The sequence below is a fragment of the Hypanus sabinus genome, unplaced genomic scaffold (assembly GCF_030144855.1).
Source record: "Hypanus sabinus isolate sHypSab1 unplaced genomic scaffold, sHypSab1.hap1 scaffold_1433, whole genome shotgun sequence".
Taxonomy (NCBI): Eukaryota; Metazoa; Chordata; class Chondrichthyes; order Myliobatiformes; family Dasyatidae; genus Hypanus; species Hypanus sabinus.
In genome coordinates, this window is record NW_026779506.1 from 47,985 (window position 1) to 74,577 (window position 26,593).

The 26,593-nt window shown below is 44.6% G+C and overlaps 1 protein-coding gene across 8 annotated transcripts; it reads left to right on the forward strand.

Annotated features, from left to right (window-relative positions):
* Window positions 1-897: 897 nt before the first annotated feature.
* Window positions 898-22,308, forward strand: LOC132386962 (gastrula zinc finger protein XlCGF57.1-like). 8 transcript variants are annotated; one of them, XM_059959317.1, is made up of 5 exons: window positions 898-1,058; window positions 3,647-3,817; window positions 6,472-6,648; window positions 16,117-16,188; window positions 16,575-19,094. In XM_059959317.1, the coding sequence occupies exon 5, from the start codon at window positions 16,728-16,730 to the stop codon at window positions 18,162-18,164; it is 1,437 nt and encodes a 478-aa protein (XP_059815300.1). In that variant the 5' UTR covers window positions 898-1,058; window positions 3,647-3,817; window positions 6,472-6,648; window positions 16,117-16,188; window positions 16,575-16,727; the 3' UTR covers window positions 18,165-19,094. The 8 variants fall into 8 exon arrangements, 5 of the variants coding, with proteins under 5 accessions (XP_059815300.1, XP_059815301.1, XP_059815298.1 ...); XM_059959318.1 differs by having other exon boundaries at window positions 6,476-6,648; XR_009509721.1 differs by lacking the exons at window positions 3,647-3,817; window positions 16,575-19,094 and adding an exon at window positions 19,125-22,308.
* The last annotated feature ends 4,285 nt before the right edge of the window (window positions 22,309-26,593 follow it).

Here is a 26,593-nt window from a genome sequence, read left to right on the forward strand (position 1 = left end):
AGGATGAACAGAGAGGTTAGAGAGTATTTGTTATAAAGCGTGCAATGAAGCTGCACCAGACTAATCCCTGGAGTGGTGGGGTCATCATATGAAGAACGATCAAATGTGATAACCCTTTCATTTAGAGAAGCGAGGACTGAAAGGTGAACACATTGAAATGCACAACATCATTACCGGTTGAACCAGGGATCCCAGTCTCTGAAACAGGGATGGACTGTCCGGGACTGAGATGAGGGGAAATGTCTCCACTCTGAGGGTGGTGAATGTTTGTAAATCCGCACCACAGAGGGTGGTGAAGACTCAGTGATCGTCCTCACATAAAACAGAGAAAAGCAGATGTGTGGAGACCGAGGGGAATCGAGGAAAAGAGGATCGGGCAGAAGTTTGTGGCTAAGAAGGAGAGCAGCCGCCATTTTGTTGATGGTTAGAAGGGCTGAATGGCCTCCTGCTGCTGTTTCTCACTTAATGATTCAGTGTTCCTGATCAGTGAGGCCGGAGGAATGTGAATAGAAATTAGTGTTTACTGACATAGACTGATTTAAATGAAACCTGCACACTTCCGGTTTGGGTCTGAGTTCAGTTTCTGACTGGGATGGGAATCGAAACTCTAACTCTGAGCGCTCTGTGACTTGGGGCTGGAGGGAACGGGACCGGGGAAGATATGGTGGGAAAAACTAAATACGTATCTGGTTTAAATTTGGAAATAATATAGGGAAATAATAAAATAATGTGGAAAATGCGGCGGTGGGAAGGGCAGGGTGTGAAGGGCGAGGAACAGTCAACGGGTGACTTGAGAGACCCTCCACTCGTCACGTGATCCCGTTTTACCGCAGATCGGAAGCATCTTCAGGTTTGTTTCCGAGGCCCCGCCCACCGCCTGATGACGCAATTAGCACATTGCGCATGCTCACATTCCCGGGCTTGGCAGTGCTGTTTTTTCGTTCTTTGTGAAACCGGGTCGGTGGTGAGATCGGGATGGGGAGTAGGTTCTCGCCCCCTTGGACGGGGAGCCGGAGACGGATTATTCTCTGCGGGGCAACACCAACAATTTTCCTTCGGTGAGTATTGAAGCGAGTTCCGATCGGGGAGTTCTGACGTTGGGTAGTGAGTTAACTTTCCTGAACTCAAACAAAGAAAATCTGCAGTTGCTGGAAATGCGAGCAACGCGCACAAAATGCTGGAGGAACTCAGCAGGCCGGGCAGCATCTAGGAGAAGAGTACAGTCGACATAACCGGCCGAAACCCTTCGGCAGGACTGGAGAATAAAAGGTGGGGGTGGGGAAGGGAGAGAGAAACAGAAGGTGATCGGTGAAACCTGAAGGGGGAGGGGATGAACTTTCCCGGACTGGCGGCCTCGCCTCGCTTCCTTCACAGAATCTGCCGGGGTCGGTTCGGTGTGAAGGTCTCACAAGGTCTCTGAGATGAGCCGCCGCTCAGCCCCTGTTGTTCTGGTCCTATTAGCAGGATGACGTAAACATATTTCTATACTGTTACTGACAGAGAATCGTATAATTTGTGTTCCGTGTGTTATCTGAATATACTTGTCTGTGATGCTGCTACAAGTCAGTGTTTCTCTGTACCTGTACCTTCCCCTGCTTGTGCACTTGGCAATAAATTCAACAGGTCCTGAGAAATCTCAGTGAGATTTGATTAGTGATGATCATCTTCGCAGCTCGGTCGGTGGAATGTAAAGAGACAGTACACTGTTAAATGCAAGACCCTGAATAGTGTTGATGATCAGAGGGATCTTGGAGTCCGAGATCATCGCTCCCTGAAAGCGACCGCACAGATTGATCTGCACAGATTAAGAAGGCAAATGGTGTGGTTCTCTTTATCATTGTGTTCAAAAGTCTGGAAGTTGTGTTGCAGCTTTATAAGATTAATTAGGCCACATCTGGAGTGTTTCATACATTTGTGGTCGCTCTCGTTCTCTGAAGCATGTCGGGGCTTTGGAGAGGGCGCAGAAGAGGTTTACCAGGACACTGCCTGGAATAGAGGGCCTGAGCTATAACGAGAGGTTGGACAAACTTGAGTTGTTTTCTCTGGAGACGTGCCGGCTGGTGTGAGACTGAATAGACGTTTATAAGATTACCAAAGGATTAGAAGCAGTGTCTCAGAAAGGCAGCGTCCATTATTAACGAACTCCAGCACCCAGGGCTGCCCTTTTCTCAAAGTTACCATCAAAGAGAGAGAGAGGTACAGAAGCCTGAAGGCACACACTGAGTGATACAGGAACAGTTTCTTCCCCTCTGCCATCTGATAGCCAAATGGGCATTGAACCCTTGAACACGACCTCAATATAAATATATAATATTTCTGCTTTTTGCATGATTTTTAATTTATTCATAGAACAATAGAAACCCTACAGAACAGTACAGGCCCTTTGGCCCACAAAGTCGTGCTGACATATCCCTACCTTAGAAATTACTATAGTTACCCATTGCCCTCTATTTTTCTAAGTTAGTTTTTCTCCAGTGCCGCCAGGTTCCTATCCAAAAATCTCCGAAAAGACCCTATTATGCCCACTTCCATAAACATTGCCGGCAGCCCATTACACCACTCCCCACCAATCTCTGGCAAAAAAAAACTCACCCCTGATATCTCCTCTGTACGTACTCCCCAGCAACTTAAACCTGTGCCCTCTTGTGGTAACCAATTCAGCGCTGGGAAAAGGCCTCTGACTATCCACATGATCAATTCCTCTCATAAACTTATATACTTCTATCAGGTCACCTCTCATCCTCTGTCGCTCCAAGGAGAAAAGGCCGAGTTCACTCAACCTATTCTCATAAGGTATGCTCCCCAATCCAGGCAACATCCTTGTAACGTGCCTCTGCACCCTTTCTAAGGTTTCCACATTCTTCCTGTAGTGAGGTGACCAGAATTGAGCACAGTGGAGTGTGACCAGGGTCCTATATAGCTGCAACAAAACCTCTTGGCTCCTAAACTCAATCCCACGATTAATGCACCGTTTGTCGTCTTAACCACAGAGTCAACCTGCATAGTAGGTTTGAGTGTCCTCTGGACTCAGACCCCAAGATCCCGCTGATCCTCCACACTGTGAAGAGGCTTACCATTAATGCTATATTCTGCCATCATGTTTGACCTAATAAATTGAACAACATCAAACTTATCCAGATTGAAATCCATTTGCAACTTCTCAGCCCAGTTTTGCATCCTTTCGGTATCCTACTGTGACCTCTGACAGCCCTCCACACTATCCACAACACCCCCAACATTTGTGTCATCAGCAAATTTACTAACACATCGCTTCACTTCCTCATCCAAGTCATTTATAACAATCACGATGAGCAATGGTCCCAGATATACATATACTGTAATTCTTATTATTTTATTTTGTGTTTTCTTTTTCTTCTATGTTATGTCTTGCATTGAAATGCTGCTGCAAAGTTAACAAAGTTTACACCACACGCCAGTGATAATAAACCTGATTATGAATCTGTGTGGACAGATAATATATTTTTCCTGGGGGTTGAAATGTCTAATACATTTAAGGTGAGAGGAGATCTGAGCGGCAAGTTTGTCTCTTTCCACAGAAGTGGTGGGTAGCTGGACTCTCTGCCTGGGGGGGGGGGGGGACCCCACCAGTCACGTGATCCTGTTTGCCTCTCCCATTTATCCACAGATGTAACTAACTCTTCGCGCATGCTCACTGTCTCCGGTTGGGTGGTGTTTTCCTTTCTGCTCAGTGCTGAAGCGGATCGTCTGCGGGATTGGGAAAGGGTCCTCCCCTCCTAGGTCAGGAAGCCCGGGATCAGATCACAGTCTGCGGGCCGAAGATATCGTTTTCCCATCAGTGAGTATTGAGACCGATCCCGAGTGGGGAGATCCAATGTTAGCCATGAGTGCTGAACTGAGGGCCAATTACTCATTTATTTTCCAATTATCTGGGCTCTTCAAAAATATGTAGATGTCACTTAATCTGCATTGAACGATCCAAACCAGGAGCCCAGGCAGTTTATTTCCACAGAGTTGAAATGGGAGACCCACCAACAGGTCACATGAGGCTGTTTAACACAGATCTACCCCGCCCTCTGGTTTGTGACTCAAGATCATGTGGTGTGCGGTCAGAGTCCCCGGATGTGAGGTGATGCTTCCTCCATGTTGTGTTGGGGAATCTGATGTTGGCCACTGAGTCCCGTTAACTTCCCCCAACTTGTCTCACTTCCTGAGCCTCCTTGCATTTGTCTTTGAGCTTTTTGGCTGGTGGGTGAGGAAGGAGAATGCCCCAGCTTGTGGGGATCTTTGATTTCACTACCTGCTTTCCTGAGGGACTGGGAAGTCTAGTGTGAGAATGGTTTCTGTGAAGTGCTGATCTGGACCAAAGGTCTCTGCTGTTCCTCGCAGTCACGGGCAGAGCAGTTACCATGAAAAGCATGAAGTGTCTGAATGGGAAACTTTCTATGGTGTGTTGATAACAATTTGGTGAGGGTTCAAAGTATATATGGCAAAGTTCTTGTTGTTTGTTCTAACTTTGTCATTTTAAGATCCTTTATACAGTAGTGTGTACTATTAATTCAGTATCTGTGTATTGCTGGAGAACCATAATTGATCGTCCTTGATTTCTTCTCCACCTCATTCTATCTGCTCATTCCCTGCCCATCTTGTTCAACCTCTGTCCAGTCTCTCTCCCACCAACATCAGTGACATGCATCAACCATCTGGGTCAACCTTGGTCCACCCTGTATCACACCTCTTCAATGATATATATCGGCAATCATTCTTGTCTTCATTGTGAGGTATTCTTTTACACCTTCGGCCTCGCTGAGTTATTTCCAGAATCAGTTCTTGTCAGCTGGAAAACCAGAGGTTCATCAGGTACCAGTTCTGTTGTGCATTGGTGTGGGAGTGCTATTTTGTGAACTGTGACTGCCTGACACACTTCATCATATTACAGTCAGCAAAGAGTACTGGGAGGGTTTTGTTTGGCTCTAGTCCTGTGATCAGTGTTCCAGCCATATGGAACTGTCGGTGTTTTGGATTTGACTTTGGTTAGTGCTTCTACAGAAGGGGCTGGATGGATGTCCTTCTTCGAGCAGCTGGACATTGGTTGTGGGGAAATCCTGGATTAAACTACCCAGTGTGAGATGTGGGAACAAAGTGTGAGACTCTCAGGGTCGGTGAGTGGCAGATTAAGCTGTGTGAGCCTGTGATGTTGGGTCCTGAGATATCAGTTTTTGATCCAGGTAAAGTGGACCCAGGGATCGAGCTGCTTGGGCTTGTGAGGTGTTGAGTGAGTATTTCTGGTCTGGGATCAGATGTTTGTTTCTGGAATTCCTTTGGAAGCAATGACTGCCAGTCTGAGGAGAGGATGTTCCCATTCCATCCTCACAGGGAGAGGCTGTGAGTAAATGGGCTGTTCCGTGTTTACAACAGTAGAGATAGACCCTGAGTTTGGTGTTCAAACTGTTCTTCGAAATCCCCCCCTCACTGTCTTCTGTCTGTCACTCGGTGGAAATCAGGCAGAATCCCAAGTTGCTGGAGATCTGCAATAAAAACTGAAAATGCTTGAAGTCATTCTGACAAAACATTATTACCCTGAATTGTAAAGTTTGTTCCTCTCCCAAAGCTGTTCCTTACCTGCTGAGAATTTCTGATAATTCTAGTTTCTTTTTATTACATTTACCTTGGAATGGTTTATATTTCCTGAAATTAACCTGGAAATGGAAATGGCACATTCTGTGCTAGTAGAAAAATAAAGAAATCTCAACTTACCCTGTAAATTATCCTGGTATCAATTTATCTCTTATTCCTGGAAATGTGTTCAGTACAATTGCTGCTAACATGGTTTACAAAAATAATCTCAGGAATAATCGATGTTATGTATGAGGAGCATTTGATGGTTCTGAACCTGTGCTCAATGGAGTTCAGAGGGACGGTGGGGGTGGTGGGGGGATGTATGGTTAAGCAAACCTTCCGAATGCTGAAAAGCCTGGATACAGTGGACATGGAGAGGATGTTTCCATTAGACGCAGAGTCTGTGATCTGACAGCACTGTCTCAGAATGAAGATGCTTCCCTTTAAAACTGAGATGAGAAGAATTTTTTGGCTAAGAGATGTCTGATCTGTGGAATTTGTTGCCGCAGAGGTTGGTTGAGGCTGCCATTTTGTATATTTATGACACAAATTAATATATTCATGATTGGTGAGTAGCTCAGGATTACGGGAGGAAGGCAGGAACATGGTGTTGGAATAAAAATCAGCCATGGTAAATGGTAGGGCGGACTAGATGGATCAAATCACATAATTCTGTTCCTGACTGAATGATGGCTCCTTCTTATCCCATATCATTTTGTGATGTGTGAGGGACAATAAAAGATTGTTCACTGAGATCATTATATCTGCATTCATCATTTAAATTTCAGTGAGTTTTTTTCTTAGTAACATTGAGCAGAAATGTTTGGTTCTCCTTTTTAATGTTAACATACTTCATTATCTCTCTGGTTAAAGTTAGACATGCGGTGAGAAGTTTATTTGAAGAAAAACCCCCACTGGAAGCAAACCACAGCTGAAGACTAGGGAACAGCAACAAGTGAATTGGCCCGAGGACTGAGAACAGCAACTGGAGAGAACAACTTTTCATCAAGAGACTCAGATTTCCCAGTGATTCAGTCAGGAGAAAGTTTGGTGAGTCTCATTTACTCATAAACACGTCCTTTGGACATTACGTACCTGTACAAGGGAAGGTAGGAAATAGCTGGAGTGAGACTGAATGTCCCCAGAAGAACCAGTTATGCTTCTGTCAGACCCAGTTGCAATCAGTCCCGGTCTGGTAATGTGCTTCCAGCAGCCCAGCCCTTTAAAACCACTCCCATTCAGTGGAAGTCGAATCCGGATAAAGTACAAACTCTTTGTTCCAAGCACCCGGGGCGTACTCAGTTAGTCACTCAGACAGGAACAGACTGTGAAAGCTCCCACCCTATCCACCAATTCCCCTTACACATTAGATGTATCTGTCCAGATACTCCCCCACACAAGACCGGATGGAGCCAAAGTTATTTACTGTGACAGCCCCTAAAGACAAATTACAAAATAGTCATAATGGCTCACACACACAGAACAGACTGACGCTGTCCTATCTCTACACATGAGTGCACAAGGAGATAAGCATCCTGAAACCATAGCTCGCTACCCTCAAAAAGAAATATGGCTCAGCATGGCTTAGTACATCTGTTGATCATCAGCAGTTTCTTTCAGAAAAACAGGCTGTTATAGTTTAACGAAGTGTTAACCCTTTTACATACTTTATCATTCCCTTCTTTAGATCATTACATGATCAACAAAGCAGTAACTTTTTTACAGAGAAAGCAACTGAGTACAGCTTTGACTTCTCAGTGGGGAAAAACAACATACATCAGTAATTATAACAATGATATGTACAACTTTTAGGACACAGGATTAGGACTTTGCCCCACATATTACCTTACAGGCCTTTGAAGATCACCATTTCAACCCTTTGGTGAACCCGTGTAAATCCTGCCCTACTTTCTTGATGCTGTCACTCCTTTGCAGTGTGCTCGGAGAGGGATGTAACGTTAGTAGACTCATCAGGGATGCAGGTGCAGCATTCTGTGTCAATAATAGCACAGGTTCCCCCTTTCTCAACTGGGATAAAATCTAAAGTCGTACGATTCTGTACGACTGTTTGCCAGATTGCAATCATTTCAATGGATGTTTCTGTTACTTGGGCCTGTGTTTCTGTCACAGGGCCCCTGCAGCCTTGTGGCCAGCTCCTGAAGTTCTTATAGCCAAATTGATTATCCCTCATGAATTTCTGGCTACTCCATAGGAGAGAAAAACTATCATCAAAAATCGCTCAGTCTCAGTTATTCCTCTCGGCTCCTGGGCTCCTGCAGATATGGCCAGGATTCATGTTTCCCAGCATAGGAAGTTCCGTTTGGTGGGGCCCTGAGACACCATCCCTCAAAACACTGACAGCCACGGTCATCACAGACTGGACCACAGTTCCTCACTCTCTTCCCCGGGTGTTATTTGAAAAAGCCCAGGCAGATAGTTCCTCACTCTAGTTGAGCAGGATTACTGACATTTGAATCATACTTTTATCATACCGAGGAATTTCAGCACAAACCCAGCAGGCCCCTGGTTCTACCTGCTTGGCATAGGTGTGACAGAGAGACAGAAAGGTGTTAACATGGGGGCCCCTGGGCGCTGGGGTGAGCCCTCTTAAAGACATAAACACGAGCAGCACTGTTACGTACCCAATTGGTTTAAATGAACCAGCAGCTATAGACCACACCTGGAGTCTGGTTTTGATGTTAAAACCACTCTCTTTATTCGTATCTACTTATAATATAACAAATTAAGCAAAATAATCAAAAGTTAAAAAGTGTTATGAGTACACATACGTGTAAATATAACTCCCAAACCTTTGAGCTCAGGGAATACCAAGCTTAAAGTCTTGAGATGGTGAACTATGAAAGTTCAGTTCAGCCATGGAATAAATGACAGGTTAACAGTCGCTGTAGGTTCTATCCGTCGTCGTTCTAAATCTACATACAAATTATCACCAGAAGCAGCTTATCACAGACGTACTGTCTTCAGAAGGAACTACCACACAAGCAAGGGTTGACACACAGGTAGATTCCACAAGGTACTCCCAATCCAGATCCAATACACAAAGTATTACCGACAGTGATTTCCACAGAATATCCCTTCTCACAAGTGGTTACCACATAACACACCCGAATCCGGCTAAGGGTTAACAAAAGTGGTAGCCGCGAGATACTCCAACAACATCCCCATATGGATTATACGAATTATCACCAACAGTGATTGGTCACAAGGGTACCTCTTCAAGTGAATTACCACGCCCAGGCAAGGGTTAGCACAAGTGGTCTTCACAGGATACTCCCAAACCAACAGATCCACTCCTATGGATCAAAGTGACAATCACACATTCAGTACACGCTGGATCAATAGTCAACACACCTTGTGGGCATAGGAGAGTCCAAACAGTGGCCTTTGGCCACTAGGCCCTTTGTTTCGAACCTTCCATCTTCTTTCTTTCTCTCTGGCTGACTGTGTTTGTGACTGTCCTTGCTTAAATAAAACAAACTGTGAGCTATATAAACACAAGCTGCGAACAAGTGTAAACATGCTGCATAGTCAAATAGTTCTGCCCCCCTCTCTCTCTTAGTAAGAATCAAACAGGAGAATATTAGTTTCCTTCGGGGTTGATCGGGATTCGAAAGTTGGGTCCCAAAAATATGTCGAAGCTCGTCACATTCGATTTCGGTCATTGTCAGGCCAATCCATATTATTTGTATTAATAATGTTGGCTAACTTAGTTGGTAAGCATTGGAGCAGTAAGTCATTAATAATGGGTATTTGTCCCCCCAGTTTAAAGGCTTGGTCTCCTGTGAAACTGCCGTAGCAGGCCACAAGTCACATCCAGCCATTCACGCTCCACTTTTAGCGGCTCCCAACCTTTGGAATTCCTTCTGCAGTACATACCTCTATCCCATTCCATTATTCCTCCAACTTGCTGATAATATACTGTTCCACTTTAAACGTATGTCACATCCGGAGCTTTTTCCAGTTAGCCGAGGATTTCCTTCCACGCCGCTGTGCGGTGTTCGGAAATCATGTACAAGGCAAGTTACAGCAGTAGTTTGCCATTGCCTTCTGCTGGGTGAGTTGTTTTGTTTAAGAGATCACCAGCTCTAACCCAGCACGGATGAAAGTGTGCAAGGGAGTCAGCTGGATTCGAACTCGAGACCTCTCGCCTCAAAGTCCAATTCTGAAGCCAGTAGGCCATCAGTGGCATAGCTGGCAAACTTCCATTTTACATCTGCCTTTTCCTTCCATTTCCTTTTCAACGATTTCCACTTCTTTCCTCAGTTCTTTTTCCATATCAGATTTACTGCTTGTTCTCATGAGGTAATAACCCAGGCTCCTCCCCCCCCCCCCCATCCGAGGCCACATTTTGTTCCCCAATTTCTTACTCAGTGCTGCACTGAACATTTGAAAATCATTTTCCTTGTCCAGAAAACTCTCACACAAAATTGTGTCGGGCTGCTCCTGGCACACTCGTATCAATCGACTGCAATTAACCGATTATCTCTAAGTAATTTATCAGGCACAAAGCCTCCAGCTCAATTAACAATCAGATAAATTTACCCAGCAGGCACCTCCTGCTCAATTGATGACTTTACCTGACATGTCTACTTCCTGCCCACTTAGTAAAGTTTACCCAGTACCGCCTCCTGGCCACTTAGTAAACTTTATCCAATACTGCCTCCTGCCCACTTGGTAAAATTTTTGCCTACCTTATACTAGTCTCCCGACAGATTTTTTTCCCGATCCTGTCAAGGTATGTGATCAGCCTTGGGCAAGGCACCATACATCCAAAGGAACTAACAGTGAGCGACAAATTTAAAATACCTATTGGGCTCCCGGTCAGTCCCCACAGTCCCCAGAGTGGTTCAGCTGCTTACTCAGCCCATCTTCTCAGTGCTCTGTAGATAGAGATCCTGATCATGATGCCAAATGTTAAAGCTGAATCTGAATAAAACTCGAGATACAAGCTTCTTATCGACACCACAGTTTATTGCACATTCTCCTGCAGGAGTTTGAGCCCCAGTTGTCACAGGGAAGGCACGTAAGCACTTCCACTATCTGACAAGTCGACTGACTTAGGTTACAGCCGTATATTTATACACAGTACACCCCATGCATCACTATTTCAAGATGTTATTTGAACTGGTATGCCCACCAAGTGTGTTGCTGCAAATCTTAATTACTTAGATAACAGAGTTTGTTATATTGAGGTTTTAATTATGGATGGATGTACTGTCCACTTATTCCCTTTGCAAAGCCCTGACTTAATTACAAACAGATGTTCATTCCTGTCCTTATCAGTGAGTCCTCCGCCCCTTACTCAAATGAGGGTAGAATGTATAATGGTATCAACTAACAACGGTACAGTATACAATGTTATCAGCTCTCAGTGTGTCTCTCTGCAAGCCACAGAGAACTGGCAATGAGCCTGCCTTAGCTAACCACTGAAGACAGTGTTTACTTCGGTTCAAATATTCATATTTAGTCCCAATTATTCTTTTAGCCAGAGATTACATAGGTTACATAGGTTTTTTTTTATATATCCTCAATTCCTCAGGAGGGTTCAGGGGAAATATTTATGTCCAATATAGAAACTGGTGTTACCTGTGTGTATTGAAGAATGAATTGGGAGAAATTGTTATGGGAAACAGGGAAATGGCAACAGAATTTAATGCGTACTTTAGATCTATCTTCACCAGGGAGGACACAAGCAATCTCCCAGATGTATGGATGGGCCATGGTCATAAGATATCAGAGGAATATCAGAGGGGACAGATTGACATTAGGAAAGAAACTGTGATGAGTAGACTGGTAGGACTGAATCCCCGAGTCCAGATGGTCTGCATCCGAGGGTTCTAAAAGAGGTGGCTCAGGAAATTGTGGATGCATTGGTAATCATTTTCCAATGTTCCTTAGATTCAGGATCAGTTCCTGAAGATTGGAGAGTGGCTAATGTTATCCCACTTTTCAAGAAGGGAGGGAAGGAGAAAATGGAGAACTATCGCCCTGTTAGCCTAACGTCAGTCGTGGGGAAGATGCTTGAGTCCATTATTAAGGATGAAATAGTGGCACATCTTGATGGCAGTAATAGGATTAGGCTGAGCCAGCATGGATTTACCAAGGGCAAATCATGCTTGACTAATCTGTTGGAGTTTTTTGAGGGTGTAACAAGGATGTTAGACGAGGGTAAGCCAGTGGATGTTGTGTACCTAGATTTTCAGAAGGCATTCGATAAGGTGCCACATAGGAGATTGGTGAGTGAAATCAGAGCTCATGGCATTGGGGGCAGGGTTTCAACATGGATAGAAAACTGGTTGGCAGATAGAAAGCAAAGGGTAGCAGTGAATGGGTGTTTCTCGGACTGGCTGGAGGTGACTAGTGGGGTACCACAGGGCTCTGTATTGGGACCACAGCTCTTTACGATTTATGTCAACGATTTAGATGAGGGCATGGAAAACTATATCAGCAAGTTTGCTGACGATACTAAACTGGGCTGCAGTGTGACATGCGAAGAGGACGTTAGGAGAATACAGGGAGACTTGGATAGGCTGTGTGAGTGGGCAGATACTTGGCAGATGTCATTCAATGCGAACAAATGTGAAGTTATCCACTTTGGAAGCAGGAACAAGAGGGCAGAGTATTGTCTGAACGGTGTAGAGTTAGGTAAAGGAGAAATGCAAAGAGACCTAGGAGTCCTAGTTCGTCAGTCAATGAAGGTGAATGAGAAAGTGCAACAGACAGTGAAGAGGGCAAATGGAATGTTGGCCTTTATTACAAGGGGAATTGAGTACAAGAGCAAGGATGTCCTTTTGCATTTGTACATGGCCCTGGTGAGACCACACCTGGAATATTGTGTACAGTTTTGGTCTCCAGGTTTAAGGAAGGACATTCTGGCAATTGAGGAAGTGCAGAGTAGATTCACTAGGTTGATTCCTGGGATGGCAGGGCTGTCTTACGCAGAGAGATTGGAGAGATTGGGCTTGTACACGCTGGAATTGAGGAGATTGAGAGGGGATCTGATTGAAACATATAAGATTATTAAGGGATTGGACAAGATAGAGGCAGGAAATATGTTCCAGATGCTGGGACAGTCCAGTACCAGAGGGCATGGTTTGAGAATTAGGGGTAGGTCATTTAGGACAGAGTTAAGGAAAAACTTCTTCTCCCAGAGAGTTGTGGGGGTCTGGAATGCACTGCCTCAAAAGACGGTGGAGGCCAATTCTCTGGATGCTTTCAAGAAGGAGCTAGATAGATATCTGATGGATAGGGGAATCAAGGGATATGGGGACAAAGCAGGGACTGGGTATTGATAGTGAATGATCAGCCATGATCTCAGAATGGCGGTGCAGACTTGAGGGGCCGAATGGTCTACTTCTGCACCTATTGTCTATTGTGACAATGCAAGAGGTGCTGGAGAATTTGCAAGTGGAAAGACTTGGAGTAATCTTTGCAAACCTGACTTTTTAAAGCATAATTTAGCAAGCAAACCACATATGAACAATGTGCAAAAGCTCTGGTGAGATGATTCTTCATTACTCGTTACAGGCCTGCTACATAGTTTGTGTGAGAGTGCAGATGAATTCCATCAAACCCGGGGTATATCAAAGTATTTATCGACAGTGATTTGCTCGCTGTGAAAATGATTACCTCTCTGTATAAAATTCACTGTGCACATGTCACTGGGCAAAAAAATGCACGGTACATGATTTATGTGCACACTGGTCATTACAAATTAGGGGGGACATTGTGGGAAAGTGGGGAGACCTCCAGTGTCCCTTATGCCCCCACCTACAAGGTGTGCATCCAGCTGCAGCTTGTAACCCTGCACTTTAAGGAGTTGGAACTGGAAATGGATGAATTCCGGATCATCCAGGAGTTGGAGCAGGAGATAGATATGACATGAAGAAAGGTGAGTTACACACAAGGTGCAGGACACAGAAAACTGGGCGAGAGTCAGGAAGCGGAATAAAGTTAAATAGCCATCACAGAGAACTCTTGTTGTCATCCCACAAAACAACAGGTGGAACACTTTAGAAACTGTTGGGGTGGGGAGGGTAGATTACCTGACAGAGAAAAGTCAAAGGGGTGATAGTAAATTCATTAGTTAGGGGAACAGAACAGGAGGGGACTGATATCCTAGTGGTAAGGCTTGCTAGTGCTAGTGTGGGTGGAGAGTGTGATGTGGTTAAAATAAGTTGCTGGGGAAATGGGAGCCAGAATGACAGAACAGATAGTGGAGAGGGTGAATTGAATTGAATTGACTTTATTCGATACATCCTTGCTGCACATGAGGAGTAGAAATCTTTACATTACATCTTCACCAAAATGTGCAATGTGTAATTAATAGTAACTTATAATAGTTAGTTTGTACATAGGACAGTCAGTATAACATTGAAATGCAATTGTATCAGCATGAATTAATCAGTTTGATGGCCTAGTAGAAGATGATGACCCAGAACCTGTTGGTCCTTTTTCTGTGGTACCGTTTCCTGGATGGTAGCAGCAGGAACAGTTTGTGGTTGTGGTGAATTTGGCCCCCGATATCCTTTGGGCCTTTTGACACACTTGTCCCTGTAAATGTCCTGAATAGTGGAAAGTTCACATCTACAGATGCGCTGGGGTGTCTGCACCACTCTCTGCAGTTTCCTGCGATTAATGGAAGCACAGTTCCCATACCAGGCAGTGATGCAGCCAGTCAGGATGCTCTCAATTGTGTCCCTGTAGAAAGTCCTTAGGATTTCGGGTCCCCGTCCCCAACTTCTTCAACCATCTGAGGGGAAAGAGGTGCTGCTGTGCTCTTTTCACAACACAGCCAGTATGTACAGACAATGTGAGATCCTTGGTGATGTTTATGCTGACAAATTTAAAGCTGTTCACCTTCTTAACCCCAGATCCATTGATGTCAACAGGGGTTAGCCTGTCTCCAGTCCTCCTGTAATCCACAATCAGCTCCTTTGTTTATGTGACAATGTGGGAGAGTTTGTTATCTTGACACCAGTCAGATGTTGTTCAGACCTCAGATAGAGTCAGCAATCAAATGGTTGAGCATGGTGCGATGAATGTGCTGAGCTGTGTATATCATAATGCAAGAAGCCTCGTAGGAAAGCCAGATGAGCTCAGGACAGGGAATTATGATACTGTAGCCATTATTGGAATTTGGTTGCTCCCAACAATCTGAGGGATTTAGAGGAACAACTTTGTAGAGAGATTGCAGACAATGCCAATAAACAAAGGTTGATTCAGTAAGTGATTCTAACTTTACATATATAGACTGGACTCCCATATTGTAAAAGGACTAGATGGGGTAAAGTTTGTCAAATGTGCCCTTAATCAGTACGTGGAATTTCTGATATAGAAGTGTACAATAAGCTGTTAGGAAATGATCCAGGGCTGGTGACAGAATTTGTGTTCATAATGCCATGAAATTCAAAGTAAATATGGAAAAAGAGAGGTCTGGACCATGGGTTGAGATTCTAAATTGGAGAAAGATCAATTTTGATGGTATCAGAAACATCTGACAAGTGTGGTTTGGAACAGGCTCGTTCCTGGCAACACAGTTCTTGTAAGTGGAAGGCCTTCAGAAGTAAAATTTTGAGGGTGTGGGGTTTGTATGTGCCTGCCAAAATAAAAGTTGAAAAGTTACAGGTGCAGGGAACCTTGCTTTTCAAGAGATATTGAGGCCCCGGATATTTTGTTCCTCCAAATGCTTCAGACTGTTGGGTGCTACCAAGACCCATTAATGACGACAATATCAGGATTCCACACCCTGAGCTCATCTGGCTTTTTTTTTTAAGTTTTCTGCTGTTGGTTTCTAAAAGCTTCCCAATAGTCTTTGCTCTTTTGTTTGCCCACTCTTTGGCTTTTATGTTGGCTTTGGCTTCTCATTTCAGTCACGGATATGTCCTCCTGCCTTTCCAATGCTTCCACTTCTTTGGGATGTATCGATCACTCAGCTCCCGAATTGCTCCAGAATCTCCAGCCATTGCTGTTCCGTTGTCACTCCTACCTTTTCCCTTCCAAACAAGTTTGGCCAGCATCTCTATCACAGAAACATGGAGAAGTTCAGTCCAGAACCAGGATATTTGGCCCATCTAGACAATGCCAAAAAACATTTAAGCGGTCTAATGCAACTACCTGCACCGGGACCATCACCCTCCATACTCCTACCACCCAGGGTCCCATCCAAGCTTCCTTTAACTGGTGAAACTGAGCTGATTTTCACTACTTATATTCATCTCATTCCACACTGTCATGACCAGTGAAGAGCTTTTCCACATGTTCCCATTAAATTTTCACCTTCCCCACTTACCCATGACCTCTGGTTGTCATCCCACACAACCTCAGTGGAAAAAGCTGCTTGCATTTATCCTATCTATACCCTCATAATGTTGTGTACTTCTAAGAAATCCTCAAACCAGTGTACACTTTCCTTGTTTATGTTTCGAGCCGTTTTCAGGTGTATAAGATGATGAGGGGCATTGATCGTGTGGATAGCCAGAGTTTTTTTTTCCCCAGGTCTGAAATGGCTAACACGAGTGGACATTAGTTTTAAGGTGCTTGGAAATAGATACCGAGGGGATGTCAGAGGTAAGTTTTTTACACAGAGAGTGGTGGGTGTGTGGAATGCACTGCTGGCTATTTGTGTGAGAGTGTTTCAGTTACTGTGGGGCCAGGCACCCATGCAGCTCAGTGGGAACAGGGAATAATGCCAATGGAGAGAGTCAAACTGAGGCAGGTCACAGATTGGAGATGGAAAAAATGCCCCATTCTTATAGAGACAGGAAGAACATCAGAGCATTCAATGCTCATTGCAGATACCAGCACTCTGCCCAGTTAGAAGATGATTTCTCCATCCAACTTGGATTGAACCTCACTGTAACAGTGTGATGTCAGATCATACCTTGACAACTCAAGTGATCTCATCTGAAATGTTATTCTACACCCACTGATGGATTTTTAAAATCTTTTTACAGGTTACAAATGACAAGAAATTTGTCTACTGAAATCTCAAATACAGTTTTGCTGTCTCTGTCCAGATATTTAAGAAATGGAGCAAGGGATTCACTCGATCATCCTTTCTGCTCAAACTGTGGGGAGGGATTCACTCTGTCATCTGACTTACTGGCATGTCCATCATTCTAATCAGGGGGGAAACCATTCATCTGCTCAGACAGTGGGAATGGATTCAGTCAGTCATTTCAACTGAATGTATGTCAGCAAGTTTACACTGGCAAGGCCATTCACCTGTGCTGTGTGTGAGAAGGGATTCAGTCAGTCTTCCCACCTGTGGACACTCCAGTCAGTTCACACTGGGCAGAGGCTGGTCATCTGTTGAATTTGTGGGGGAAGGATTCACTCGGTCATCTGTCCTAATGGCTCACAAGCGAGTTCTCACCAGGGAGCGGCCGTTTACCTGTTCGGACTGTGGGAAGGGATTCACTCAGTCATCTGAACTGAAGGTACATCAGAGAGTTCACACTGGGGAGAGGCCATTCACCTGCTCAGTCTGTGGGAAGGGATTCACCACATCATCTCACCTACTGATTCACCAGTCAGTTCACACTGCAGTGAGAGATTTCACCTGCTCAGTCTGTGGGAAGACATTCACTCGGTCATCTAACCTACAGAGACACCAGCAAGTTCACACTGGGGAGAAGCTGTTCACCTGCTCAGACTGTGGGAAGGGATTCACTCGATCATTCAACCTACAGAGTCACCAGCGAGTTCACACTGGGGAGTGGCTGTTCACTTGCTCAGACTGTGGGAAGGGATTCACTCAGGCATCTCACCTACAGAGACACCAGTCAGTTCACACTGGGGAGAAGCCATTCACCTGCTCATTCTGTGGAAAGACATTCACTCAGTCATCCAACCTACAGACACACCAGCGAGTTCACACTGGGGAGAAGCCGTTCACTTGCTCAGACTGTGGAAAGGGATTCACACAGTTAGGTAGCCTACAAGCACACCAGTTAGTTCACACTGGGGAGCGGCCGTTCACCTGCTCAGACTGTGGGAAGCGATTCACCACATCATCTCTCCTGGTGACTCACCAGTCAGTTCACACTGCAGTGAGGGATTTCATCTGTTCAGTCTGTGGGAAGAGATTCACTCAGTCATCTAACCTACAGAGACACCAGCAAGTTCACACTGGGGAGAAGCTGTTCACCTGCCCAGACTGTGGGAAAGGATTCACTCGATCATTCAACCTACAGAGTCACCAGCGAGTTCACACGGGGGAGAGGCTGTTCACCTGCTCAGACTGTGGGAAGGGATTCACTCAGGCATCACACCTACGGAGACACCAGTCAGTTCACACTGGGGAGAAGCCATTCACCTGCTCAGTCTGTGGAAAGACATTCACTCAGTCATCCAACCTACAGACACACCAGCGAGTTCACACTGGGAAGAGGCCATTCACCTGCTCAGACTGTGGGAAGGGATTCACCACATCATCTCACCTAGTGACACACCAGTCAGTTCACACTGCAGAGAGGGATTTCACCCTCTCAGATAGTGAGAAGGGATTCACTCAGTCATCTGATCTGCAGGCACACCAGTGAGATCCACTGGGGAAAGGCCGTCGACCTGTGAATGTGGGAAGGCTTTCACACGATCATCTCATCTATTAGAACACCAGCGAGTTCACACCACTGATCGTCTGCTCAGACTTTGGGGAGAGATTCTCTCAACCGTCTCCACCAAGGCTGCATCATTATGTTCCACTGGGGAGGGGCCATTCACCTGTTGTGAATATGGGAAGGGATTCACTCAATAATCTAACCTTGTAACACATGACCGGGTTCACATTGGGGAGAAAGTTTCAATAAGCTGCAGGCTGAATGCATCCCCATTGCTGAATGCAATTTCGAGAGTGACTGGGGGAGTCTAGTACAAGAGGGCATGACTTGTGGTTTGCAGGGGACCCATTCAGAACAGAGAATCAGAGAATTTTTTTTGTCAGAGGGTGATGGATCTGTGGAATTTGTTGCCACGGGCAGCAGTGGAGGCCAAGTCATTGGATGTGTTTAATGCAGAGATTGATAGGTATCTGAGTAGTCAGGGCATCCAAGGTTATGGTGAGAAGGTGGGGGAATGGGACTGAAGGGCAGATTGGATCCACTCATGATGAAATTGTGCAGCAGACTCGATGGGCCGAATGGCCAACTCTGCTCCTTTGTCTTATGGTCTTATGTGATTATTTTTTCTCATGTGCGTTATTCCTCTTCCTCCTTCTGTCCAAGGAAGTGTTAATCTAGGTGGGTTTGAGTGTAAGTAGTCTTTTCTAAACTTGTCATTTCTGTTCTTACTTATCTTTGTAAAATTTACTGATTGAAATGGGACTAAGATATTTTCATTAAAAAAAGTCAATGTCGGTATTGATGGAAGTGTTTATTGCCTTTGTTGTATTTGTTGAGCATAGAGCTCTGTTCCACAGTTTTTTAAAGCCTTGAAATAAATTTTGTCAAAGGTTTTCCCAATATTGCACTACATTCTGTTGTTTTTGCTTGTTGATTTTCCAGATACGTTGTTATCACGAGTCCCAAAGAAGGGTCACGGCCGGAAATGTTGATTCCCATCCATAAATGCTGCCTGACCTGCTGAACTTCTCCAGCACTTTGTGTGAATTTCTCTTGATTTCTTGCATCTGCAGGTTCCCCTGTTTCCCAGATATTTATATGTTTAGTGAAATAACAAGCCAGTAGTGGGGTTGTGTGGCTCTGTTGGTAAAATATTAAATAAAATCATTAGATAAGAGGAGGCCATAGGGTTGGGTAGAGTAGAATCTGTGGGTAGAAATAAGGAACAGCAAACGTACAAAAAAATCCTTGAATGGAATTGTATAGTGGCCCCAAAACATCATGTGGTCCACAATTTACAATGAGAGATAGAAAATGAGTGCCAAAAGAGCAATGTTACAATATTCATGGGGGATTGTCATGCAGGTGATTAGGAAAATCAGGATGGTGTTGGTCTCAAGAGGAGGAATTCCTAGATTGCCTACAAGATGTTTTTTTAGAGCAGCTCGTGGTTGAGCCCACTTGGGGATCAGCTATTCTGGATTGGGTGATGTAACAAACCGGAATTAATTAGGTCACTTAATTTCAAGGAACCCTTTGGGACAAGTGATCTTAATATGATCAAATTCACCCCGACATTAGAGAAGGAGAAACTAATGTCAGATATGAATAAAAATATAATTTGAGAGGCCTGAGAGAAAATTTGGTCAAAATTGATTTGGAAAGAACATGGGCAGGGATGAAAACAAAGCAGCAATGGCTGGAATTTCTGGAAGTCACGGGATATACACATCACAAAGAGGAAGTAGTATTCTAAAGGTAAGGTGACAAAACCGTAGCTGCTAAGAGAAACCAAAGACAACATAAAGACGAAAGAGGGCACAGAACAAAAGTCACCAGGCAGTTAGAGAATTGGGAAGTTTTAAAAATGAACAGAATGCAACTAAAATCATTAAGAAGGAAAAGATGGAATACTTAGGTGAGCTAGCCAGTAATATTAAAGAGGATACCATTTTTAATTTCAGGTACATATAATGTAAAAGTGAAACAGAAATGGATATCAAGCCACTGGAGAATGATGCTGGAGAGGGAATAATGGGGAGAGGGTGAAAGGTGATGGCTGATGAACTGAATAAGTATCGTACTCTTTGGAAGACACTGGCAGGAGTATGGAAGTCCCAGATGTCAGTGGTCAGAATGTGCAATGTCACGTTACTCAGGAGTAAGTAGAAGGAAAGGCAATGGGCTGTGATTTTTTTTAATGGAAGGAGAAATCGATATTCATGCCTTCAGGTTGGAGCTATGCAGTTGGAATATGATGTGTTTCTCTTCAACCCTGAGGGTGTCAAGTGGATCAACTCCTGCCATTGCTATTCTGCCATCATCCCTGCCAGTGTAGCCTTCCAATCAATTTTGGTAAGCTCTTCTCCAGTGCCTCTGTAGTTCCCCTCACTCCACTAATAATGATGCATCTTGTTTTACCTTTCCCCTCTCAAAGTGAAGGGTGAATTCAGTCATGATATTATCATTATCACCTGCTCCCTTTACCAAAAGCTCCCCAATCAAATTTGGTTCATTCCAGAATTAACTTTTCCGCAGTGGGCACAATTGCAAAGGAAAGGTAGGTCACATCCGGGATTTTCAATTTAGCGGGCGATTTCCTCTGACGTATTGGGAAATCGTGTGCGAGGCTAGTTACAGCAATGGCTTCTCATTGTTGTATTTGCCTTCTGCCGGGTGAGATATTTTTTAAGAGATCATCAGCTCTTAAACCAGCATGGATGTAGAGCATGCAAGGGTGCCGGCTGGATTCGAACTCAGGACCTCCCGCCACTGATGCCACTACGCCACCAGCCAGCTGCACAATCCCAAGCTGTTCTGAAAGGCATCTCATTGGTATTTTCCAAATTCCCTCTCTTGAGATCAAGCACCAATCTAATTTTCACAATCAACCTTCACCCATCCGACTCATGGACTATTTGTCTCTCTTCCATCGGGGGTAGATATGCAGCGTCCTCACCAGGACTACCAGCCTCCGGGACAGCTACTTTTCCCAAGCAGTAAAGCTGATAAATATCTCTACCCTCTAACCCAGCCTTCCGCAACACCAAACACCTCTGCTTTATCGTTTCCTGTCTGTCATCTTAAATGCAGGCATCCTATGCCGAGCATCACTTTATGAACATACCATCAATCCGTGCACAGTATATAAGCCGTGGATATATGTTGTTACTGTTGTGTTTCTGTGTTGCATTGGAACCGGAGTAATAATTATTTCGACCTCATTTACATGTGTCTGCTGGAAATGGAATTAAACAACCCTGAATCTTGAATAAACATTTCAGCAGGCTGAAGCGTCACATTTTTGTCTCTCAGCGTTATTGCGGCAGAGCACCACCTGGTGACAATGGAGTCCACTGTTACGAATGTGCCACAACTCTGAGGGGCCGAAGGGTACAAAGTAGCCCCCTCATTTTTGAGAATCGCAAGATCGCTATTAATTCGGGTCTGGGACCCAGGAAATGAGAGAGAGACGTCCAGAATACACACGGTTTGGAATGTGTCCTGGCCTCCACAAGACAAAGCCACGGATAACGGCCATTGTCTCTGGGAGACGGAATTGTGTATTGAGTACTGAACTATTCATTGAAGCCCTCAGGGAATGACCAGAGTGGGCTGGTTGAGGGATTGCATCATCCCAACCTGATTGACATCTGAATCCCCGTGAGTAAGGATAAAAGAGGGTCTGGGGAACAACCCCTTCAGACGCACCAGGAGAAACGCTAGGAATCCCGTGACAGCGTTTAATAGCGACAGCCGGTGGGGCTCGCGTGCGTCCTTTCCCTTGCCTGGGTTGGCGGGCTCACCACGAAAGAACGGCTTAGCTAAACGACTGGCTACACCAACGGAACTCTCGATGGATCGAAATCATAAAAAGGAAAAGCTGGCAAGTTTCTAAAAATCTCTCTCTTGACTCCAACCAAAGGCTGCAGCCTGAATGAACTGAGTGACTTTTATATTTCCATCGGACAATACATTATCCCCTAGACAACGAAAGAGCTATTTCTTAATGATTATTATTATACCCGCACTTTTAGATTTAGTATTGACGACGTATATTATCTGTATGTTTGCATTGATATTATTTTTGTGTATTTTTTTCTAATAAATACTGTTAAAAATAGTACCATCAGACTTCAACGGAGCTCTCTATCTTTGCTGGTAAGTGACCCAGTTACGGGGTTCGTAACACCGCAAATCAGGGGGTCCTGTTATTGTGGTAAATCACCACGATAAGAAGGGGTGTCGGGGCTGGACGCCAACTGCAAGTAGATGAAGTGCCAGAGATGTACCTAACCACTCTCCTCACCACTGGTCAGGGTCCTAAACAGTCCTTCCATTTGAGGCAACTTTTCAACATCGTGCTTGTTGGGGTCATCTACTGTTTCCAGTTTTGCGGGTGTGCCCTCCTCGACATTAAAGAGACCAGATGTCGTCTCTGCTTTCTGCACTCTGTCCCGATGAGATTCTGCAGATGTTGGAGATGCAGAGTAACATACACAAAATGTTGGAGGAAGTCAGGAGGTCCGGTAGCTTCGATAGAGGGGATAAAGCAAAACAGAGATTTCCTGCCGAGACCCTTCATCAGGACTGGAAGTGGGGAGAAGCCGGAATAAGATGGTGTGGGGAATGGAAAGAGTCCAAGCTGGTAGGTGATAGGTGAAGCCTGATAAGAGTGAAGGTGAGTGGGTGGGGGAGGAGGGAGATGAAGCGAGACGCTGTGAGGTGGTAGGTGGAAAATTCTAAGGGCTGAAAAGAAGGAATCTGATACGATAAGACAGCGGACCATGGGACAAAAGGAAGTAAAAGAGGAGCCAGAGGGAGCTGATCCGCAGTGGAGAAGAGAGAAGTGGGGAGACAGAATGGAAGAGACGGGCGTGTGGGCTGATGAAAAGAAAAAGTGGAGGTAGTTGTTAAAGACATCGTCGTTCATGCCATCAGGTTGTAAACTACCCGGATGTAATATGAGTTGTTTCTCCTCCAACCTGACAGTGCACTCATCGTGTTAGTTAAACAATGAACCGGAAGGGAGAGTGGATTAATAATTGTCCCCCGGGATCACTATTAAATCAATCCTCTCTGACCTTAAACCGGTGCCCTCTGGTTGTTGATTCCACAAAAATTGGGTAAAAGAAAAGTAAACAGAAAAACATAGAAAACGTACAGCACAATACAGGTCCTTCAGCCCACCAAGTTGTGAGGAACATGTCCCGACGTTAGAAATTACTGGGCTTACCCATTGCCCTCTATTTCACTAAGCTCCATGTACCTATCCAGTAGTTTCTTAAAAGACCCTGTTGTAGCCGCCTCCACCGTCGTTGCCGGCAGCCCATTCCACGCACTCACCACTCTCTGTGTAAAAAACTTACCCTTGACATCTCCTTTATACCTACTCCCCAGCAACTTAAACCTGTCCTCTTGTGGCAACTATTTCAGCCCTGGGAAAAAGCCTCTGACTGTCCACACGATCAATACCTCTCATCATCTTATACACGTCTATCAGATCACCTCTCCTCCTCAGTCGCTCCAAGAAGCAAAGGTCGAGTTCACTCAACTGCGCACATTCCCCATTTCTACACTCATAGTTTGGAACACCTGCATAAGGTCACCTCAATCTCCTGCACTTCAAGGTGCGAAGTCCCAACCTGTCCAACCTCTCTCCGGAACTCAGTGCCTCAAGTATCAGCAGCATTCTCGTAAATCTTTTCTGCACTCATTCTAGCTTAGCGTCCTCTTTCCTATAACTGAATACAATAATCCAGGCGTGGATACCCTAACAATATCCGAACCCTAATGCAACCTCACTGGCCTCTTCTTCAGACCATGAGCCATGAGATATCATACAGGGGCTGCTCAGCCAATCGAGTCTGCTCCGCCATTCCTTCGTGTCCAATTGATTATCTCTCAACTCCATTCTCCTGCCTTCTCCCCATAATCTTTCAACATCCATTTAAAATACACTCAATGACTTGGCCTCTACTCCGTCCGTGGCAATGAATTCTAAAGATTTACCACTCCCGGATTAAAGAAAATCCTCCTCATCTCTGCTGTCAGTAGATGCCCGATACGTTGAGGTTGTGACCTGTGGTCCCAGAATCACACAGTACAGGGTCCATCTTCTTCAGAGCCACGCTGTCGAGGCCTGTCAATATTTAATAGGTTTTAATGAGATCCCCTCTCTGTCTTCTAGACCAGCGAGTACAGGGTCATAGCTATCTATCGCTCCTCATTCGTTACTGGAATTATTCCCGTGAACGTTCTCCGGACCCGCTCCAATACGAGCACATCTGTTTTCGCAGGTTGTAAACTGTTCACAATACACGAAGAGCAATCTGACCAATGCGTTTTAAAGCCACAGTGTCACATCCTTGTTCTTATATGCTAACATTACAGTTGTCATCCTTCATCAATCTGCAAGCAAACCTTTAAGGACTCCTGCTCAAGGATTCCCAAGTACTTATGCACTTCTGATTTTTGAATTTTCTCCCATTTATTTTTTTTCTCTACGCCCTTATTCCTTCCACAATTGTACATGACCGTACATTTGCATACACTGTACATTTCCGTACATTTCATCCACGACTTCGTTGTCCGTTCTCCAAACCTATCGAAGACCTTTTACAGACTGCAGCTTTGCTCTAAACTATCTGTCTGTTATCAGTATCAACTGCAACGTTCTGTGGATGCTGGGAATCCAAGCAACACATACACAAAATGCTGGAGGAACCTAGGAGGCCAGGCAGCATAAATGGGAAATAGTAAACAGTCGACGTTTCGGGCAGAGACCCTTCATCAGGACTGGGAACAAAAAAGATGAGACGTCAGAGGAAAAAGTGTGGGGGTGAAAAGGGTAGAAGAAGTGGTCGGTGATAGGTGAAACTGCGAGAGGGGGAGTAGTGAAGGAAAAAAATAACTTCTTAGGATTTTATTTCCTTAACGATCCTCGAAAAATCATTGCTAATGCCTCCACATCTCTTCAGCCACCTCTTTCCGATCTCTGGGGTGTATACTATACTGTATAGGTGACCTGTTTACCTTCAGACCATCTCTGTTTCCAAGAACCTTCTCCCGAGCAATGTAACTTCACACATTCTGACTACTAACATCTGGAACTTCCGTATTCCTGTCGGTGTCTTCGAGAGATAAGAGTGATGTACAATACTTATTCAGTTCATCTGCCATCACCGTGCACCCCGAGTCCATTAATACCTCTCCATCATCATTTTACAGTGGTTCGATATCCATTTCCGCCTTTCTTTTACACTAGAATTACCTGAAGAAACATTTGGTATCCTCTTTAATATTACCGGCTAGCTCACTTAAGTGTTCCATTTTTTCCTTCTTAATTATTTTAGTTGCATTCTGTTGGCTTTTAAAATCTTCCCAATCCTTCAACATACTAGTGATTTTTGCTCTATGGCCTCTCTTTGGTTTTTATGTTTTCTTTGGTTACTCGTATAAGCCACGGTTTTGTCACCTTAGCTTTAGAATACTAGAGATTTGAGGGCGAAGAACATCTCAAACAGAACTGTAGTCAGCTCGACTTCTTCGGTCTGCAGAGAATTCAAGGGGAACCTCTTCACCCACAGAGTGGTGACTATTTGGAACTCATTCACATGGACAGTGAGAGGTGAATAACAGGGGAGGATTTGAAAGATCTGCTGTGGAACAGAATCACTGGCAGGGTCCAGCCGGCCTGAGTTCACTCTCTGCTGTACACTAGGTGTGTTATAAATTCACTCAGTACCGGAGACAGCATTTAATATAGAAATGATTCATTTGTCACAGATCTAGTCCCATTAAAGGAGAATATGTGGCAGAAGAAACCCCTCTCATGCCCAGTGACCAGGGTACAGAACTGGGTGTGGTGAGCAGTACCAATAATTGCAGAGTTCAGCACCGACAGTCACTCTCGACATTGCATTCAGCAACGGTGATGGACAAATATCCAGCATGCAGCTCATTGAAACGTTCTCCCAGTGTGAACCGGTAGTGTGTGGTAAGTGTAACACGCTGTAAGGTTTCACTGCTAAAGTAACGGCCTCTCTGTAATGTTTCGCTGCTGAGGTAATGGTTTCTCTGTAGCAGCGGTGTTTGTTAGGACTAGAGGAAATAGGATTCTCGAGTGTGGGGCTATGCAATGACAGAAATATTCTTTCTTGTGAGTCTGGAAGAGATATTTTCACGGTTTTTTGCTGGCGAGAGATGAGAAGACGTGAATGGAGAGAGCGGGCCCTTTTTCCTTTTTTATTCATTTTCTTTACTAACTCTATAGTCAAAGTAAGAAATATAGAGCTGAATCGTTTAATTGCATATTGTGTATCGTTTGTAATTTCAGGGTACTGATCTGTAACATGGGACACATCACACAACATTCACCCAAATGAGATTTCTTAAGTTTGGACGGGCTG